Consider the following 22,698-nt stretch of genomic DNA (forward strand, 5'->3'; position numbering starts at 1 on the left):
CTACAGGTGTTAAAAAATATAATGTGCAGGTATATATATAAATAAAGGCTCCAGTTTGAGGATAGAGAAATATATTTTCCATAAAATATTGATTTTAGGATTTCAAAAGAGTTGAGCCTTTTTTGACTTTGAAAACTTGTGTTTTTTTAATGTGATGTTCTTGGTGGTGCCGAGATGTGAAAGAGAGATGCCCATTTCATGCCTGTGCAATTCCAATTTCATACTGAAACTGTTGTTGTACCACATGTTTATTACTGTCCATGAATCAATTTGTAGCCTCCTGGGGGATGTTTGATTTAAAGTGACGCTCTATAATCCACCTGTATAAAGACCACAGAATACCACATGTGAAATATATGAATTTGAACAGGAGGTTTTAAGACAATTAATGAAAATGCTTAATACTAGGCAATGCTTGGAAACGGCAAATTTACAAAAGGGGCAAACTGATTTGGAGCCGACGATTTCTAACTTAAACGTTTTTAAGTTAGAAATCTTAATTGAAAGTAAACATTACATGAGTGCCATACACTCCCACTCTGAATAGTACGTCTGTATGAGGAGCAAGGGTGTGGAATCCAGTGTCAGTGCATCAGAACAGGGGACGCCTCATTTTGTTTTCATACATACTTGAGGATCAACAGAACCAACGGAGAATTAAAATTTCAATACTCTGACTGGGCCCCAAGTAGTGCACTGCAAAAAGGGAACTAAAAGTAAGTAAAATATTCTTGAAATGGGTGTGTTTTTCTATGATTTGAGCAGCTAAATAAGACTTTGCCAATGGGATGAGTATTTTTACCCATAAAATAAGATAATTAGATAAAGTGCCCTTTAAATAACATAATGGAGATGAATTGTTCTTATTTTAAGTGCAAAAATCTCATTCGATTGGCAAATAGTCTTATTTAGCTACTCAAATCAAGGACAAATACACAAATTTTCAGGAAGATTTTACTTACTTTGAGTTCCCTTTTTTGCAGTGTGAGATAATCTTTGGGGAAACAATCAGAAAGTAGGTTCAGATGCTACACTGCAAAAACAGAACTAAAAATAAGTAAAATTTTCTTAAAATGAGTGTATCTGTCCTTGATTTTAGCAGGTAAATAAGATGATCTGCCAATGGAATAAGATTTTTGCACTTAAAATAGGATCAACTCATCTCCATCATCTTACTTCAAGTGGAGGATGTCTAATTATCTTATTTTAGAGGTCAAAATACTCATTCCATTGGCAGATCATCTTATTTAACTACTCAAATCTAGGTCAAAAACACTAATTTTAAGAACATTTTACTTATTTTTAGATATGTTTTTGCAGTGTAGTAATACTTTCAGCTTCAAGCAGAAATAATGCTGAGGTTTTTTTCTTCACCATCTCTGTATTCCTACTCAGAACACTATGACTGAACAACGTGGGTGACGACCAAGCATTCAACATAGCAAAAAAAATTAGTTTGGTTCTTCATAGAGATGTGAAAATCAGTCTAAAGGGAACAATTAAAATGACAAAGTTTCACTGGGGTGTCTTTACAACACCAAATATAACTGGATCTAAACTGTATGTCCGAATATCCAGTCGTGAGCAGATATAATTTTCAATTTCAGAAGCAAGAGCGCTGGTTCTGAGTCTTTTGGCATCAAGGACATTTCTCTAGGACGTGTGAATAAATATGATCTGCAGGGGGAAAGAAAAACCAACGTATCATCCTGACTCTCATTTCTTTTGTTCTGCCTTCGCTTCACGCCCAGCGTTGAGGGAGTAAGAGGATGATGAAATGCTGCACACACAGGAGCGCTGGATGCTGCAGTCACACGGCATAAACCCAGAACAACTGCTGCGCCGCTACGAGGCAACGCAGAGAAGATAAATGACATATTTACAAAGTTTTTCGGCTGTGTGTTTCTGCCGTCCAGTTTTTTGTGTCCTAGGGAACACGTTCCTCCTTGATTTTAATCAATACAACTGTCTCCGTGAGATATTCAGATGGCATACAGCCGTTTCTCTTTCGTTTTACAAACATAATTACAGATAAAAAATACTGAACTACAGTCAATACTCTGCCTTAGGTCCTCCTCTGTCAATATGGGGGAAAAAAAAATAATTATAAAATGATTTGCTAAGATTACAGTTTTTATGTAGGTAGATGTGTGTACTATGCAGCGGTTCAATTTCACTCCTGGTCTCTGATCGTTTTCAGGGGAAGAGTTTATTTGTACTAATTAAGCCATGTAACAGATTTAGAAACGTTGATTCAAAGATTTAAAAAAAAAAGAAGGCAGAATATTGGGATGAACTGTAGCATACATCGTTGCAAAGAAGCATTTTTAGATTGGGTCCCAAAGGAATCAAATCCTAAAATGTGAACTAATTATGTTTTTATCACAGAAATTGTAGATTTAACTTGTTTATACTCATATTAACCCAATATCTATTTAAATATAGACAAGTTTACGGGCATTTCCGGTTTACTTCCGCAATTAAGTTAAATCTCCAAGTCATTTTCGGATGAGTAAGGCCAGCGTTTATTTATATTGGATGGCGATGGCTCCAAGATGGGTGTTTCTTATTTGGTTCTCATAAAAAGTGGTTTATAAATTCCTCATCCTGCTACAATATTGAACTGGGAGGATAATATGATGAAATGGCCTAATGTTACAATGTGTAAATTATTTTCGTACTTTGCTGAGTCCGTAGACGGGAACGCCAACAACCTGAATAGCTCTGTAGCTTCTCAGTCGGCTGTGTGGTGTTACACTAACATGGTGGATATGAAGGCGGATATTCAACCAAGTCAGTGTATGAATGATTACTTTCAATAACACCTGGGTTTTGTTTACGGAGGATGGAAAGGTGGGCTGGCGAAAGTAAGTTTGCTCACTTTACAATGTCCCTATTCATTTGTTGATTAGTTGTTATTCGTGGGTACGCTGTTGAAATTCCTGTAATGTGTGCGACGTGGTGGCCTATTTATTACGTTCTCATAAATCTCGTACAACTACGATCGTCCACGCCGTCACCCAAACGCGATTTTGAAAATCAAAAATATATGTAACAAAATCCCTCTGTTTGTTCATAGCGCTATTTCTATTGTAGCTCAAAAACACAAACATGTTTGTGGGCCGCAGGTACTGTAGCCTGCTTTGTTACAGGACTCAGACGTCGGCCAATAAGGCTGATTAAGCTCATCACGAGCATGCTTACCTGTAAAATAAATGGGGAAGAGGTGGACGTGGTTAATTTTTCTCATTCTGTAGTAACCTGCTGCTGCAGGGAAGACTTTGGAACGCTGCTGCCTGCGTCCTCACTAAGACTAAGAAAGTAGAGAACATCACCCCAGTTCTAAAGTCCTTACACTGGCTCCCTGTATCTCAGAGAATAGACTTTAAAATACTTCTGTTAGTTTATAAATCCCTGAATGGCTTAGCACCTAAATACATCCCAGACTTGTTATCAGTGTATCAACCATCCAGACCACTCAGGTCTTCTGGTTCCAGCCTAGAACCAGAACCAGAACCAAACAAGGAGAAGCAGCATTCAGTTCCTATGCTCCGCTTATCTGGAACAAACTTCCAGAAAACTGTAAAAGTGCGGAAAGCCTGAGTTCCTTTAAATCAAGATTAAAAACACATTTGTTTAGGATTGCCTTAGACTGTTCTAGTTAAACTGTTTTACTGAAACATCATTAGTTCAACTTTGCAGTCCAACTGTTTTAATGTTTGCTTTTAGTTTCTATTTTTTCCATGTTCTATTTTGTTTCTACATTTTATTCCTGCTTGCTTTTATTGTTTTTTTTTTTGCTGAATTTTAATCATGTAAAGCACTTTCCATTGTTTCTGTACTGAAATGTGCTATATAAATAAATTTGTCGGGGGGGGGGGGGGGGGGGGGGGGGCTTTGTGAGACTGCCAACTAAAAAATATCCAGTGACCCGCGCAAACCAAAAGTTGTTGGCAGAAACCAACCCGTAGTCCTGGCTGTGAACTCTTCTTCATGATGAGCGCGGCAGTTCTCCTCCCACCCAGATGGCGGCAGCAGCAACACTCTCAAATGAAATGTCTACCAGTAACAACTGTAGTAGAAGTAGTAGTTTTGGTTCAGGTTCATAAGATCTGTAAAACATGGCAGGTGGAGAAGAGCTTCGTGGAGCGCAGGGTGCAGAAGATGTCAGACCCTGAGGCGAGTTAGGAAGGGAGCAACGTTTATTTCCTGTGTTTGAAAACTTGATTGTGAGGCAAACGGTCTGAACTTACACAGACCCACGCAAAGCTGTTTACACTAGAGCCTCATTCACCCACTCACATTCATGCACCGACACGGAGATTGGTCGGCAACTTGGGGTTAAAGTGCCTTGCCCAGGGCCGCATCGACATGTGACATGTTTTCTGTATATATCACAACTAAAAATAGCAATTTCTGCTTTAGATGCATTTTTATTTTGTTTATGAATGCATTGACAAACTTATTATGCGGGTCTTCCTGATGTAATTGGGAGCCAGGTGTGCAGCTTTTGTCACACAAAGTGACATCAGACTACTTTTTCAGAATATGAATGAAAAACATGCTAAAAGTGTCTCAGACAGCAAATTTTTTTTATATTTGACATTTTTAACTCACCATGAAAATACACCCATCATTAAAGATGACAAACAAAAATCCTGATCTTTTCAGAACTAGTTTGCTTTTGTGTCATTTTTTAAACTATTAGGGAAAAGTTTGTCATGCAGATCAGAAACTCATGCTCTGCAGCACAATAATCTAATACTAATACATTTAAATTATGTATGACTATTAAAGACTGAAGTTACAAGAAAATATTTGCTATTTGTTTCAAGGTTTTTCATAACAAACCACAAGCTGCTGCTCTTTGTGCTCAGCCTTTAACACCAGCAGGTAAAACAAATCAGAGGAATTTAATATGCAACCAAATCTTCAAATGCACGATCAGTCGTCTTACAAGCACCTTATTTTTCAAAAAAGATTTGCTAATTAAAAGGGATACTAAGGGATTTCAAGCTGTGCCCTGAATGTACCCAATGAAGTGATGAGACTGTTTCCTGATTTAAAAATAGGAGGTTTTGGATTTCATATGTGGGGACAGAGTGTTTTAACACATGGCTGTGAAGGGAGAAGTGATGAAGTATTACTGGTAAGTTAATCACGTCTCAAGGAGAAAAAGATTAAGTATGCCTAAACTGAAAGCTGGGCCTTTATAGGGCAAAGAAATTCACATGGAGGGATGTAGAAAATACAGATAAAAAGAGTAAAGTGACAGAACTCAGGTTATCAGGTTATGACTAAATAATCAGCTCGGCTCGACTGGTGTTAGAAACCAATAATTATTTTAGAAAGCCTTAAAATATGTGAAATTTTACATGATCAGGTTTCTTATTTAGAAACTTTCCTGTAAGATTGGTTAATTACAAGCACTGAAATGGGGTGGTTTTAGTATTTTGACGTTATTTATTCAGTGTTCAGCCAAAAAAGCAGGAATCCTGTGGTGTAAATGCAGCTGTAATGGCCTTGTGTGTGTGTGCGCTTACAGCTCACCAAATCTCCTTTTAAGGGATAAAGACATAAAAGATCCCCCCAAAAAAAGAAGAAAAAAAAATGGAGTCGGAGGGGATTTTAGAGGACAAGAGTAGAGAACAAACCACAAAACTTGTTTAAGCTCTTTATGTGTCAAACACTAAAGTGGCCGTGCACGCTTCACAACAAGATTATCGCTTATTTTGAGAGGCACTTACTCTCAAGGCACAAAGATATTCTTCCAACCAAGACTTGAGAGGAAAACCGACTCTTGAAAAGAACACTCCTGGAAAAAAGTACCCTGAAAATAAACACACCCTACACTGCAAAAAGGGAACTCAACTAAGTAATATTTTCTTGAAATTTTTGTATTTTTCCTTGATTTGAGCAAGTAAACAAGATTATTTGCCAATGGAATAAGATATTTGCACTTAAAATAAGAACAATTCATCTCCATCATGCTATTTCAAGTGCAGGATATATAAGTATCTTATTTTAGGGGTAAAAATAATAATCCCATTGGCAAATAGTCTTATTTAGCTGCTCAAATCGAGGAAAAATATACTAATTTCAACAAACTTACTTGGTTTTGGTTCCCTTTTTGCAGTGTACAGAAATCCTCCACGCGGAGACGACCTTAAAGCATCAATCTGAATCATATATCGCACATCTGCACGAAAATATTAACAATTATTTGTCTTAAGGTAAGTTCGATCCAAAGGCTGCTTGAACTACAAACACAAATTTTAATCCAATTATCCCACCTCCCACACATTGCATGTGGAAGCTAGAAAACATCCCCAACGTCAGAAACATTTTATTTCTGTGTGAAACGAGGCTCCTTTGCTCTGACCAGCACCACCAACTGAACAAATTGATAGTTTTTTTTGTTTTGTTTTGACATTTTTCGTAAGAAATTTTAATCCACACATTTATGCCTCAGTGGAAAAGTATCTTCAGCCTTTCTGTTATATGATTCATGAGAACTTACATGTAAACCTAAAAATGCTTATGCAGTTTATGCTGGAGGAGGTAAAAAGCGGCAGTAAAACTCATCAGATAAAAGGCTATAAAGCATAAAGTTAACGGCGTTGCGGCCCCCCCCCTGTTATGAAACATAATCAGCGCATTCTTACCTTGCAGACCGACTGAAACTCCTCGTTCTCTTCATCGTAGCAGGCCAGCAGGAAGCCGCCGTACGTGCCTGTTCTCTTTCCCTTTCCCAGGTAGGCGCCAATCACGCAGAGGTCCATCGTGTCGCCCACCCCATCCAGGTAATCCTTCTTTAACTGGGAAGGAAGGAGTTAAAAGTTTTACTATATCACACAAAAACGGGCTTTAAAATGAGCCAAAACCCTAAAAGGTCCCCCGTTAAGGATTAAATGTATTTTCTAAAATTTTGCATGTAGAAAAAGTTTCAACCGTCACCATGTATTTTAAAATTATAGAGTCTCAGAAAAGCAACAAAATTATTGTTTACAGATTGACAGTCCGCCTCCTGGGTGTGCTTTTTGGGCTGCCCTTGTGAAAACTATTAAATAAACCTGCAATTAATTTTAAATTAGAGCATTTATCCTGGTTAGTATTTGTCCAAACTGTTGATCTGCTAAAAAAAAATTGTCTGTCTTTGAAAACTGTACGAATGCTTTGCATGAACTCATTTCAACCCATCGATCACAAAAAACAGAACTAAAAATAAGTAAAATTTTCTTGAAATCAGTGCATTTGTCCCAGATTTGAGCAGCTAAATAAGATTATCTGCCAATGGAAAGAGTAATTTTACCCCTAAAATAAGATAATTAGATATAATGCACTTGAAATAAGTTGATGGCGATGAGTTGTTCCTATTTTAAGTGCAAAAATCTTATTCCATTGGCATATTATCTTATTTACCTGCTCAAATAAAGTACAAATACACTCATTTCAAGAAAAAAATTACTCGTTTTTGTTCTGTTTTTGCAGTGGACAGTGAAACATTGTTGTATTTATGAGGCTTTAAAAGAGTCCAGCTGGTTTTATTTATACACATCATTGAAATACAGAAACATTTATAATGTCACATGTGAAGAATAAACTGTAAACATCGTTTTTTTTAATTAAAAATCTGTATTAATTAAGTGCAACACTGAAAAAAATGTATATAAACAAACACATAGGACCCGACTCCTATTTTCTTCTTGAGATGAAATAAAATGTTTCCAAAATCATATATATCGATAAATAGGGGCCTAAATGATTAATTATTGGCCTAAACATCTTGTTTTAGATGAGGGCTGCCCAGCTCCAGTTCTAGGTCGTCACTATCCTGCTGCATTTACATGCATCCCTTCCCTGACGCATCCAAATCAAATGAATGTCTGGAGCGCAGGCCTCTGCAGAAATGAAAGACTGAATGCTAATGAGGCAATTCGGCCATTTGACTCAGGTGCATTGAAGAAAGGATGCATCTGGAGGTTTGCAGGACAGCGAGTATGGAGGACTGGACTTGTGCACCACTGATTTAGAGTCAAACCTTAATGAGTGCTGCCGCCATGTTTAAGGTTTGCCTGACCTGTTTCTGTGGCAGCATCCGTATGAATGCCAGGATTTCCCAGCAACGCGATTACTTCATAAGGCAGCCTAGCTCGCTCTGGCCGTATAATGACAACAGATTAATTCCCGGTAACTGGGACCGTCACGGATACGCCTACCTTCAGCCAATTGTGAGAGCGCTTGGCAATCTCGTACGTGGCGTCCTTCTCCAGAGTCTTCACCATCAGGCCCTCGCAGGAGTCTGCAACAGGCGAACACATTAATGCACCAAAACACGCCTCTGGAACGAGCGGAGAGGAAATGAAGAGATTATCTGTCGGATAGACGGAATGCCTTTTGTTGTCGGCGAGTCCCGACGGGGGAAACGAACGGGTTTTGGGAAACAAAGAGGCCGCGGACAAGGACGGGCGACATAAACTCATATGCACGGGAGAAACGCGTCCTTTATCCTCAGAGTCAGACACACGAATGCACAAAATAAATCTATTCAGCGACTCACAAGTTCTGACACACACAGACACACACTGCTTCCACGAGAAAGACACAAATAAGACGAAACTTTTACTCAAAGCACCCACACACACATGCATTGTTATTCAGGATGTAGAAGGACAGCAAACTGGGAAAGAAGTACAACTTTAACGCAGACGGGCCGGAAGATGACACAAGGAGACGTGGGGGGAAAGGAAAAATGAGAAAGAAGAAGAAAGTCTGTGGCACAGACCTCGGACGGACTGCTCTAGGAACTCTGCGATGGTTTCGGTGTCGTGCGAGTCGATGGCGCGGGCGAACACGAACTCCCCCTCCACCTCTGTGAAGCTCTCCCTCAGCAGCTCCCGACGCCGGCACAGCGGCTGCCGCACCAGAGACTGAGCGGAGACAGGAACACAAACATCATTAGAAAAAACGGCAAAACCGCATCATTACAACCGCTTCCTCCCGATGGCTCGAAGGCTCGCAATGACAAGGATGAAATATCATCAACTATCTGCCCACACACGTATAAACAAGCACTTTCTCCCGAAAACAGTCTTGGAAGAGCCAGCTTTGGGCACACATACAAACTCCCACGCCGCCGTGTAAGCATATAAAACATGTACAACACACAGTCTTGGGAATTTATTTATCTTTTTTTTTTTTTTTTTTGCCATATACTCTGTTTTTGAATCCATTTGCCATTTTGGGTTTATGAAAAATTAACTAAATGGTGATAAATGCTCTTAAATATGACAAATCTGTCAGAAGTTGGCTCGGGTAGAGAGCGTGCCGACAGCAGGCAGGAGACGGAAAGTAAACAGACGTAGATTTTTATTACAATTGACACCAGCACATCTGCCTTCTTGATGCTGTGCTGCTCTCTGGCCCAGATAGCTCTGAAGTAAAACTAAATATGTTTGGGTTTAACTCTTTTTGTGTAGAGTTGGGTAAAGATGTGCAAAAAGTAGGGGTACAGCAATAAGCGAATTACACGTTGCTTTTAAGCAAACAGACCCTGCTGTCACTGTAATTTGTGCACTGCAAAAACGGATCTAAAAAGAAGCAAAATGTTCTTAAAATTTGTGTTTTTTTCCTACAGTTGACCCCTAAAATAAGATAATCAGACACACTGCACTTGAAATAAGATGACGGAGATGAGTTGTTCCTATTTTAAGTGCAGAAATCTTATTCCATTGGCAGATCATCTTATTTATCTGCTCAAATCAAGGACAGATACACTCATTTTAAGAAAGTTGGACTTATTTTTAGTTCCGTTTTTGCAATGAGGTGAGCGCATGAGCGGACGTAGTTGGTTTTAAGGCCTTAAGCCTTAATATAGTACGTGCCGTACACTTTGTGTTTGATATTTTTCCAACTGTGACCTTGTGTGTGTGTGTGTGTGTGTGTGTGGACCATCAAAAATATCTGCATGATACCAAAACAGAAGCACTAGGAGATACAAAGGACCTTGTTTTTAATTATACTCCTTTGTTTGCTTGCACCCAATTCCTAAGTAGTTAAAAAATGTGACAAAGGTTGCATGACCTTGAACTGCACACCGATCACCTGTCTAAATTTGATTTGGAGGACAAGGCAAACTTTACTATTGCTAAGAGGCAAGACTACAAGTGGAAGCACCCAGGCTGTCAAAAGTTACAGCGCTGTGCATAAAAGCAAGCCTCTTTCCATTTGTTTTTATTTAGCTGCCAAGGAATCAGACTCTACTGAAACCGTTTAAAGTCATTTTCTGAAATTGTTTTCAAGCTATCTGAGGGCCTGTTAATGTTATAAATGCTGGCTAAAACTAAGCACGTTTGGGTTTAACTCTTTTTGTGTAGGGTTCCCACATACAAGTGTTGGGTAAAGACGTGTAAAAAGTAGGGGGATAACAATAAGCCAATAACAAGTTGCTTTTGAGGGAGTCTTTATGGCTGCCAAACAGACTCTGCTGTCACTGTAATTTGTGATGAGCGCAGGTAGCGGATGTAAGGTTCACAGGCGTTGGTTTTATGGTCTTAAGCCTTAATATACGTGCCGTACACTTTGTGCCATGTTCAGTTGCTTTAATATGGACTTGATAGGCTTGAACGGTGAAAAAAGACAATTGCACCAGTTCACCCAGAGACAGGAAGAAGAAATGCGAATGTAAACCAACGTTCATTCTTCACAATTTCCCAACGGAAAAGAAAGATCCTGAAGGACTAAAATTGCATTTTTTTTTGTTTTTTTGTGTCTAATCATCTTTATGTCGACTATTTAATCTTGAAACCGAGGAAGCTGTCAGGCTCAGGGCGGCTGCCCTGTAGGCAATAGCCAACAGACCATAGAAAAAAATTATTTTGCCCAATGTCACTAAATAATTCTAATTAGTCTAGTAATAACAGAGACAAGTTAAAAAAAAAAATTAGTAAATGAACGCTGCGTTTATAAATTAGCTGCACCATACGCTGTCACATCACTTTACTCACGTTAATGTGGCCAAAACAACACTTTATTCAGGGTAATTGGCTTTTAGCGAATTACAGAAATAAAATAAGATTTACAGCAATACATCATGTTGCTTTAATGCTAATTATTTTGCTAATAATTGTATTTAAGTGTCCGTGTGTTTGCCACGGTCACGCCAGAATTTCCCCATTGCAAGGAATTCTTGGTTCAAAACCACAACACTATATTCCTCTTTATTATCACTGTAAGGTGCGCTCTACCAGACCGTCAACCTGTACGGTACTTCAGAGGTGCTTTGGGTCGCAGAGAAGCATCATGGCTGGTGATGGACCTAGAAACTAGAACCTGGTTCCATTGTCTTTACCCCCCACTGAAGAAATACCTTCCTTATGTTACAGTGTGGCAGTGTGGCTTTTTGTGCCCTCCCCATCTCTTAATCCCCATCTTATCTTTCTCAGTCCTAGTGCGGCTCACACCTCCAGCCAAATCGATGCTTTAAGAACTAAACTAAGCTTTACATTAGTTTCTCAGCTTAAGACACAGACAGCGTCTCTGCAGACTGTGTTAATTTGCATTGCTTGTTGTCATTTTAGCTTTAACTTTTTGTTCTCTGTCATCTTCTCTTCATAGTAGGTACACCTGGTCTGTTAGCTGTGACATCATCCAGGGGAGGCAGATCATCCACTATTAACATCTAATATAGAAATTATTCCTGGATCAGTGTGAGCTTCTGTGCTTTCTGTGTCTCTGCTCTGTCTTCTCTAAGCCCCAGTGGGTCGAGGCAGATGAGCGTTCACACTGAGCCTGGTTCTGGTTCTGCTGGAGGTTTTCCTCCCTGTTAAAGGGGAGTTTTCCTCTCCACTGTCGCTTCATGCATGCTCAGTATGAGGGATTGCTACAAAGCCATCAACAATGCAGACGACTGTCCACTGTGGCTCTACGCTCTTTAAGGAGGAGTGAATGCTGCTTGGAGAGACTTGATGCAACCTGCTGGGTTTCCTTAGAGAGGAAACTTTCTGACAAATCTGTCTGGATGATTTGATTGAATTTGACTTTAGAAAGTGACAGTTGACATTTTTAATGAATTGGCGCTATATAAATGAATTGTCATTTGTCAGTAAGTGTCTCGAAGATAATCATAGTTCTCTTCATTGGTTTCAGTGATCTTTGAATGTTGTTTTGTAGCCAAATAAAAAACAGAAATAAAAAGGAACTTACCCACAATGCACCGCGCAACCCAAAATCTGCAACTCGATTATACATCTATCCGCATCAATATATCAATGAAATGATTAACCATCCAGTGACGTTGATGTAAAGTTAAACAATCGATCCATATTGGCATTTTTAAGACGCACCTTTAATTTGAAATTCAGGCATAGTGAACTATAGTGACTATAGTGAACAGGCGATCTGTTAATACTTTAAAAGTAGAAGAATGTGTTTTAGATTTAGATGCCTAAGCTTAGAAATAAATGGTCAAATCATATTTGCCCATTTTATCACCCTGCAAGCCTGTTTAAAAATGTGCTTCAGTACGACATAAAAACACACACTGTGTACATCAAATCACTATTTACATATATGATGATGTGCAGATTTTCTGTGCAGTTTATGCTATTAAAATAAAACATAATGACACGGTTGCATGCATCAAAGCACAAACTTGAAGGAAAGCAAGACTGGCTAATTTAGACCTTAGTCACGTTATATCAAAGCTTCCTCCATCCAGCCATAAAATCATGTTTAGTGTTCTTTACGGTTTGGGAGTAGTTATCAGTGAATGTTCAGTTGAGAAATGTAGAGGGGAACCCTTAGTCCCCCCCCCTAATGAGGCTGGCCCTCCAAAAAAAGGTTATATTTCCATGTGCGACAGATGGGTTGCATTTGTGTCCCTTGTGTCCTCAACTCGCAGCTCCAGGTGCCTGGTCAGGTCTTAGCTGAGGGTTATGCTTTCACACAGTCAGCATGTTTTGGCAGTTTTCTTTTTGGGCTGCAGAAACTTTTCTCCTCACCTTTAAATTTACCATCTGATGCTACAGCAGCAAGATTCCTGCCCGCTAGCTGCATCTTAAACAAGGGCGTATTCCCTTTGGAAACTGAAAACCTCTGTTGCACCAAAAGCAACTTATGATCATTATTAGAAATCTTGCCCCTTTTTCCTTGTTTTTGTCTGTTTTTATCTTTCTGTTTTCATGCTAGACATGTGTTTTTGTTTTTAGCACTTACCTGTTTTATCATGTAGCACTTTGGGATTTGCATGAATATAAAGTCCATTAAGGATTAAATTAATTATTATTATTATAAGAAATGTACAACGGGTAAATTTAAGTTGTAGAACAAGTCCTGATCCAAACAGGTACATCCGAAACGTGTCTTGGATTTATTTTTTCTCTGACAGGTTAAATTGATATTTTTCCAACTGTGACCTTGTGTGTGTGTGTGTGTGTGTGTGTGTGTGTGTGTGTGTGTGTGTGTGTGTGTGTGGACCTTGCAAAATATCTGCATGGATACAGGAACAGAAGCACTAGGAGATACAAAGGACCTCATTTTTAATTATACTCTTTTGTTTGCTTGCACCCAATTCCAAAGTAGTTAAAAAAATGTGACAAAGGTTGCATGACCTTGAACTGCACACTGATCACCCGTCTAAATTTGGATTTGGAGGACAAGGCAAACTTTACTATTGCTAAGAGGACAGTGTAAGTACCCAGGCTGTCAAAAGTTAGAGTGCTGTGCATAAAAGGAAGCCTGTTTCTAACTGTTTTTATCTTGCTGCCAAAGAATCCGACTCTACTGAAACCATTAAAGTCATTTTCTGAATTTGTTTTCAAGCTATCCGAGGACCTGTTAATGTTATAAAACGCTGGCTAAACATGAACCCCAGCTGAATTAGGGAACAGGAGTGGAACATTTGTTGTATGCATAACTAATTAAAATAATGTGCATGTTTATTCATAGTGCATGCATTTAAACTTGTTCGTACTTAAAAGCCTGTTGGTAACTTATCAGGTGGAGAAACGACTATTGCCCTCACTTGTAAATTATTCAGAATAAAAGTCTATTCTGCTTTATTCCAATGCAACCTCATACATCCCCGCGTCCATGCATCCTAACAAGCAAAGAATATAAATCAGATGCTCCCACTTTCGTTGAGAAGGAGCTGTGCGAGGCGTAAAACAAGCAGAGCGCTTTCAGTTCATTTGACTGTGCACACAGCTCTGTCTCAACGTCTGTGGGAGAATCGGACGGCTGCGTGAATCAGTGCAGGATGGATGGATGGATGAATGAATGTGTGGAGTGACGGACAGATGCTTAGCAGGACGGGTGATTGATGGATGGACAGATGTGTGGACGGATGCACGGACGGAAGGAAAAAAGTCTGAATGAATAGGTGGATGATGGATTTCACACTTTCGTTACAACATGACGCAATAGAACTGGACGAGAAAAAAAAAACATGGAAATCGTATTGATTGATGTTGATAATCATTAAAAAATTCAAACGTGTATTTTAAGTGCAGCCCTGACCATTTTATACTGTTGCCTAATGACCTATTTTAAGATAAAAAACACTGAATTCAAACTCAACCCTTTATTCAACCAACTTTTTACCAAAACTAAGTTTTAACAAAGAAAAAAGATTGCATGCTCTCTGAGCTCTTTGAAGGGGGCGGGGCTTAGTGACGAAGAGTTCCTGGATCTGTTTGTGATTGGTTGGGAGGATTTAATGATTGTAATATTAACCTACATGCACAGGTGTCAAGTACATAAGTACAAATACTTTGTTTCCTTACTTAAGTAGAAATTTTGGTTATACTTTACTCATGTAATTATTCTTTGACCTACTTTGTACTTTCTACTCTATGTATACTAAATGGTCTCACTACTTCTATTTTATTTGAGCTTGTTTTTGTGCAGGCTGTCAAAAATAAATAAATAAATAAATATTCAGCTAAATAGAGCTACCCGAACAGAGTGATTTTCATTGTGGTTGGAGCTGTTTGCCTAATGCCCCAACAAAAACTTAAGAAACAAACAAAACATAGAAGAAAAACAGCATTTTGTAGGATCATTAGTCATTTTCCTTTTTTAAGTGTACTTAAGTGGTTAAGTGCATTATAGGCCTCCGTGGTGATAGGAGGTCTGAGCATTTTAACTTTACTTAAATTACTTTTACTTTAATAAGTAGCTTTGAAGCCAGTACTTTTTATACTTTTACTCGGGTAAAAGGTTTGAGTTGATAATTGTACTTCTACAGAAGTACTTTTAAACCGTAGTATCTATACTTCTACTTGAGTAATAGATGTGAATACTTTTGACACTTCTGGTAAAATGCAAAAGGAAGGAAAACTTTTTATTGACCCTTTTCCCCTCATGGCACCACACGTCTATCGATCGATCTATATATCTATATATATATCTATATATATATATATATATATATATATATATATATATATATATATATATGTATTTTATTGTGCGGTGCTATGGTACAGCCAATATTTCGTCTGGACAGCGTTCTTTGTTGTACTGCAGGGTTAACTTGGTTCCACAAAATCAGTATATTAGAACAACACGGCCTCCAAAACATGTTTCATTTATTTCTGCCTTATCACATATGGCAAAAAAGAGAAATAAAAAAAAATAAAGCAAACAAATAACTGGACCTGATCAGAGTGTCTGCTGATAAAATCTGCAAAAACACTCCAACATTTCCAGACTATTTTTCTATTACTTCTCTAGAACCTGAAAATACTTGAATACTTTCCAGGACAGACCTGAACAAACATTTATAATAATGTATACATTACAATATCTAATATATTCTTATATGACGTATCAAACAGTAATGAATCAATCAAGTCGTACTGTCCATATATGGTCATCTTGAAGGCTAAACGACATTAACAGTCGGTAATAAGTAAAAACAATTAGGACAAAAACAACAAAATGAGCCAAAGTTTGGGCATAAAGTAATATGAAAAGATAACATTTACATAAATCACAAATTAGGAGGAGAATAGCCTTGAAATGGCAAGGATTTAAGAGTTATTGGAGCTCCTTTAATGATGCAATTTGGCTCCCATCCACTTGGGAGAACTCACATTGTAGTAGATGATGGGAGCACTCACTAATTAGCGTTGTCTTCAACAGATTCAAGAAATTCACTTAACAATTCTGCATAAATAGGACACAAAACGCGCACTCGCTCAGTCATAGTCGCCATCTGCAACACACACATGGTCTGCGAAAGCCACAGACTCCCTCTCAGACGCTGAGAGTCTCAGACAGACACACAATCAAGACACAGCTGGAATTACAATGAGCGTTACAATCATTATCCAGTTACAGCCTCCAGAAGCGCCGTCATTGGTATTCAAGGAGGACGCCGGCGTCTCGGCGGGGGCTACGAGCACGCAGGCATGCATGCTTGCAAACAACACGCGCTCACACGCATGGCAGTTTAAAAAAAGAAAAAAAAAGACAACAGCAACAATTGAGAGATCTCTGGGTAATATTTGTATCGCTTAGCCTTACCTCTCCGTTGAGATAGAGGAGGTCAAAGGCGTACACGCACACTTGGACTTTGATCTCTGACGCGTCTACATCCTGCAGAGAAACAGAACACCTTTTTTTTGTACTTTGACAAAAATATGCAAATGGAAACGCGGCATCTACAAATTTCCAGCTCCGATCTCAGGATTTTTTATTTTATTATTTTTACAAAGAGCTCTTTGATTTGTCCCCGGTTCGTCTTAAAAAGTTACCCACCCAACATTCCTCTCTCTGCCTCTTAAAAGCATCACACCTCCTCGGCGAGCCCGTCTTATTTTCCACTCCTCCACTTACTTTGCTCGTCTCCCCTGCTTCTCCATCTGCCGCTCTCACCTTTCTTGCACCTCATCGTGTTTGCTCCAATCACGCTCACCTCCAGCGGTTTCTACACCAGACCCTAAATTATAACAGCCGTTTCCATCACGGTGCTGCTGTAAAATCCCCCCCCCCCCCCAATCCCCTCGCACCACAACGAAGTGCTGCCAAGAACCGCCAGCTTCTAATATTTGTTCATCCATCTCTGATTGTGGCATTCAGCTCATTTGAAACTTGTGAATTAGCCAATCAACAAGTACGCCGTAATCTGCACACCTCATTCTGGGTCATAGCATATTAAATGTAAGATATTTTTCCTTTTAAACCTTTGGCTTTTTAATCCACCACTTGATTAGATAGTTATAAGATGGGGAATAATGTGCAATTTACAATTAAAAAAAAAATCCTGCTTCAAAAGGTTCAATGAATGCATGAAGACAAAGAGGGAATTAGATTAAGATCTGGAGGCTTGATTAGTTTGACTTTAAGCAGTTTGTGCAACATTAAAAATACAAAGTTTATTCTCTGGGAGTTAGATTTTCAAACTTAGGTTGCCAAAACCAACTAAGATTGTTTTTTTTTTGAATGTTTAAATCTGAAAACACTTGAGAAACAAATTTATTTACCAAAGCAGAAAAAAAAAGGTTCTTTTTTAAAAGATGTTCCATTTGAATCTGCACGATTTCACTCCCCCTTCTCCTCTCTTTCATTAATTTCTCTCCCCACTCATTAATGAGGTTTAATTAGAGCATCGCGGGTCTCGTCTCCTCATCTCTAATGTTTTATTTCGGTACAAGCTTGTGGTGGTGAAGCGCCAGAGGCGGCAGCGTCCAATCAGCTTGTGCATCAAACCATCATTACACCGACGGTTGTGATGGCGCGAAGGTAAAAAAGTACGAAGCAAAAAAAGAGAGAAAACCATCTACATAATCGTTTCAGCCATTGTCATCATGGAGATGCCCATATCTGGCTGTTTTTTTTTTTTTTTTCTCCTTCCCAAATTTAGCGCGGTGCCATTTTCCTCAGGAGAAGCCATGGTGAAGGGAGCAGTTCCCGCCTAATGTGATTGGTGTAATGGAAAGAGGCCGTTACGCTGATCAGGACTGAATAAACACCTTGCTGACATTTCCAATCTCAACCTGCCTTCTCGATCCATTTCACTCTTCTGCCTCTGACCTATCAGTCTCCTACCAGTTTTTCCCTCCCCCCCACCCACCCTGTCTGTCGGATCATTTCACTCTATTATCTCGCTCTCTTCAACCTTCAGGTCTTTGTCTTCGCCTTGTTTTCTCCTCCTAACCTTTTCACACCTTCCTTCTTCTCTCATTACCTCCTACTCTATCCTTCTTAAACGTCAAAAAACACGTTTTAATCGTCTTATTACGTCCCTCTCCATTTTATTTTATTTTTTTTTACCTTTCTCTTGCGAGTGGTGAGGACCTGGAAGGGCTGGATCTGTTTCTTCTCTCGATCCCAGGCCACCGCCTCGGTGTCCAGAACGCATGACAAGACGGAGTCCTTCTTTACCTGCAAGAAAACAAAACGATGAGTTGATGCATACGCAACAGCAAATTAGAAAAAAGGAAGAAAAGCAAAGCTATAATAAAAAAAAAAACACTAGTCAGCATATGCATGACATCCGCTGTCAGAAAACTGAACGTCTTGCAAGGAAAAATTAAACAAATCAAGAAAATCTGAATGCGAATCAAAGCAATTCAATTCTGTTCATGCCACCTCAGAAATTATTGCGCTAGGGCGGTATTATAACGAGACTGTGCTCTGATACGGCTAAAAATAACCACCGTATTGCTTTGGAAGCTCTTAAAATCTGAGCTTCGGCGCGTCGCCGTCCCGACATTTTAGCCAGTGAGGCGGAAAAGCTGCGACTGCGGATACGTTGGGAGTTACAGCACCGAAATCCCATCTAATATAAACATAATGTGATTTCTGCTGATGGTGTTTTCTCTGTAGGCATTCCCCATCAGTTCAGGAGAGGGACCGCTGTGTTTAAAAAGCGCATCTCAAGAGGAAACTCTGCTTTGCGCGTGCCGGATCTCTCTCACTCCATTACCTACATGAGAGTATACGCTCGGATTCAGCTGTTCGTCCAATACGCTGATGAGACGAAAGGGAAAGAGGAACTTAAGTGGCCTGTAATGGCAAACCTTGAGCAAATCTATCAGGGGGAGAAAAAAAAAAAGCAGCACATTGTTGGATTTTATGTCAGTAAAGGAGAAGAAAGCGTCACAAAATAAAAAGGAGGAAAACGTTGAGATAAGGTGGTGGGATTCACCCTGAAGGGAAGCAGAGCAGATGTAGGAGACCGGTAACTCCTGTTGTGAAAAATATATTTTTATATGTCCACATTTCAGCCTCTTGGCCAGATTTTGAAGTGTGAAAACTAATTTTGCTGATCAAGATTCTCAGTCATCCAGGTCATGGTCATTCCAAAAAAAGTAAAAAAAAAAAAAAAACTAAGAAACTGGACTTGTTTTCCGTAGTTGAAGACGTTTCGCTTCCTCTCCAGGAAGCTTTCTCAATTCAAAAAGTCTGGAGTAATGATGAGTACCAAGCTTTATACTACTGCCAAACAAAAGCCTTGTAATGTCTTAGATAACATGCAAATTCAACCGAAACAGGTCCACCCCTTAGTAATGGGTGGTCGTTAAAGACATTAAGCCAGCAGATTGGACCGAAACTGGTCCACTCCTCTGTAACGAGGAGTCGTTAGGGTTGTTATTGGCTTGGTTTAAAGGAACGATGTTTTGATCACCCGAATGAGGGTGAGAACTGAGATGATGATTGGCTGGAATTAATCCTATAGCTGCATTATAACTTTTTGAGAGTTAGAACCTAAGGCCTCCTCCTCTGTTTAAGGTTGTTTTTTCTCTCTTAGCGTAGATGGCTTCCTTCACACCCCTTTCAAGACAGATGGTTTGATGGATTTCAATTCAATTCAATTTTATTTATATAGCGCCGAATCATGAAACATGTCATCTCAAGGCACTTTACAAAGTCAAGTTCAATCATATTATACAGATTGGGTCAGATTATACAGATTGGTCAAAAATGTCCTATATAAGGAAACCAGTTGATTGCATCAAAGTCCCGACAAGCAGCAGATTTGGTCTGTTAATGCATTTAAGGGATTTTTAAACCCACTTTATAAATAAGGTTTCTGTTTGTAGATGTTTTGCCTAATTTTTTAATTGAATTCTGCCCAAATTGTATCTTTAATGTCTGTAGTTTTGGATTGGACCCGTGTGCTGCTGCCATTCTTGGCCAGTCCTCTCAAATCTCAATGAGATCTACCTGGATAATCAAAGGTTGCACACATACATACGATATTAATAAACCGCAGCGCATGCGTGTCCCATCCAAAGAGCAGCTTGTTGAACCTCCTGAACCTCCAAAAGCATCTAAAGACAGTTACAAGGTCGGCTTTCTATCACCTGAGGAACATTTCCAGGATTAAAGGACTGATGTCTCAGCAGGATCTAGAAAAACTAATCCATGCGTTTATTTTTAGTCGAATTGATTACTGCAACGGTGTTTTCACAAGTCTGCCTAAAAAGTGGACCAGACAGCTGCAGCTGATCCAGAACGCTGCTGCCCGCGTCCTCACTAAGACTAAGAAAGTAGAGAACATCACCCCAGTTCTAAAGTCCTTACACTGGCTCCCTGTATCTCAGAGAATAGACTTTAAAATATTTCTGTTAGTCTATAAATCCCTGAATGGCTTAGCACCTAAATACATCACAGACTTGTTATCAGTGTATCAACCCTCCAGACCACTCAGGTCTTCTGGCTCCAGCCTAGAACCAGAACCAGAACCAAACACGGAGAAGCATCATTTAGTTCCTATGCTCCAATTATCTGGAACAAACTTCCAGAAAACTGTAAAGATGTGGAAAACCTTAGTTCCTTTAAATCAAGATTAAAAACACATTTGTTTAAAATTGCCTTCAACTGTCCTAGTTAACTGAATCACCACTTTTTTGTTCTATTTTCTATCTATATTTTATTCCTACTTGCTTTTATTCTGTTTTATTTTGCTATATTTTAATCATGTAAAGCACTTTGCATAGTCTTTGTACTGAATTGTGCTATATAAATAAATTTGCCTTGCCTTGCCTTGTTTTCTAAAACCTGTGCTGGGAAGTCTAGGAAGCCATCCTCAGACACTGATGAAAATGAAAATCCATTCTGTGCTTACACTATAACTATAAAACACGGCATCATTAGAGAAAAGCTGCAACTGAAGCCGGAGATTTCACCTAAATCATGTTGCCGTTTGCTAATAATCCTGCCCGCATCAACTAAGACGTCTTTGCAGCTGACATTTGCTCCCCTGAGCAGGAAATCACGGCTCAGGTTTAAGCCCAGGATAAACCGTCCGACTGACGCGCAGCTCAAACTGACCATTAGCGCTAATTTTTTAAGGCCCGAGCTGAGCGGTTAAAGCAAATCTGGCGGGATGAGTCTGGGTCCACCGGAGAGTCTTCGGTTGTTAAGAGATGTCCGGCCTGCAGGAGACTGGAAGTTAATCAGCAGATGACACCCAAGACGGTTCATCAGACGCATTAGGCTTTAACTGGTTGTTTGGAAACAGTCTCACAGAACGCTCATGTTAAGCCCATAAGGTCATTAGGCAACGTTGTGCATTAATTACCAATTAATGGATCAGCATTAATATTTATATATTAATATTAATCCATAATTTAAAGCGTTCAAGGCTCCATGGGAGCGACAGGGAAATTGGTTACCTCTTATTAATATGCAAAATAATGCAGCAAGGTGCAGGAGAATCTAATCAGACCGTCTCTGCAATGCCGGCGAGAAGTTTCACACAAGCATTGTTCTTTTTCTTTTTGTTTTGTTTTTTTGTCTTCACCAACACAGACATCCTCCTCTGACAAGGCAACGTCCAGAAGAAGAGATGCCGTTTTAATTTAGGCAATTTCTTAAACCGATGATCTGCCACATTAATGAGCAGTGATCAATTTTCTGAGGAGAGGGCTTCTTTCAGAAAAACTGACGGGTTATTTTCCCAGCGGGAGAAAATGAAACGCAATAAATTAAGAGCCCTAATCTGCACAAACAAGAAAATAATTTCAAGGCCAAATGAACCCATTATTTAAATGATACATCTTCTCCACACAATCCAAAATAAAGCCTCAATGCTTCAGGGTTTAAATCTCATCCCCCCAAAAGATGTTTTGTTTAGGCAGAGGTAATACTAAAGAGCCTGAGTTCTTTTAAATCGAGATTAAAAACACATTTGTTTAAAATTGCCTTTGAATGTTCAAGTTAAACTGTTTTACTGTTTTTAAATGTTCTTTTTTGTTTCTACATTCTATCCCTACTTGCTTTTATTCCTATATTTGAATCATGTAAAGCACTTTGCATTGTCTCTGTACTGAATTGTGCTATATAAATAAATTTGCCTTGCCTTGCCTAAAAACAACAGAGATATTAAGTTACAACAGCATTAGAAGAAAAGAGCCAAATTAATGTAAAATATGGTTCTAAAGGAGAAAGCAAAAGGCAGACAGTAAAGGAGTCTTCAGAGATATCGCTCTGAACCTTTTCCCCCCAGAAATTAATTACTCTGGATCTCTTTGCAAAAAAAAAAATGTTTTCCCTGTGAAAGGTACATTAGTTAATAATACAAAAGTCATAAACAAAAAAAGAACCACACAACGACTCAGGCTAGCATTTTGTTACTGCTGTGTAGCTGATTAACATGGAGATAATATATAAGAAAGAAACTATTTCTTTTTTTTCATTATCAAACAGACAAATGGGTCGGATGATGAACTTTGTTATTAATGC

At 39.0% G+C, this 22,698-nt stretch overlaps 1 protein-coding gene across 1 annotated transcript in view; it reads right to left on the bottom strand.

The window, feature by feature from the left end:
• The window catches only part of lig1 (ligase I, DNA, ATP-dependent), a 95,012-nt gene that overhangs the window by 15,779 nt on the left and 56,535 nt on the right, over positions 1–22,698 (bottom strand). The window contains exons 19-23 of the mRNA XM_036138597.1: positions 18,280–18,390; positions 16,531–16,602; positions 8,786–8,930; positions 8,220–8,302; positions 6,666–6,818 (exon numbers count right to left, since the gene is read on the bottom strand). Of these exons, the coding sequence (XP_035994490.1) occupies positions 6,666–6,818; positions 8,220–8,302; positions 8,786–8,930; positions 16,531–16,602; positions 18,280–18,390 (564 nt within the window). The remainder of the gene's footprint in view (positions 1–6,665; positions 6,819–8,219; positions 8,303–8,785; positions 8,931–16,530; positions 16,603–18,279; positions 18,391–22,698) is intronic.

The sequence above is a fragment of the Fundulus heteroclitus genome, chromosome 6, assembly GCF_011125445.2.
Source record: "Fundulus heteroclitus isolate FHET01 chromosome 6, MU-UCD_Fhet_4.1, whole genome shotgun sequence".
NCBI lineage: Eukaryota > Metazoa > Chordata > Actinopteri > Cyprinodontiformes > Fundulidae > Fundulus > Fundulus heteroclitus.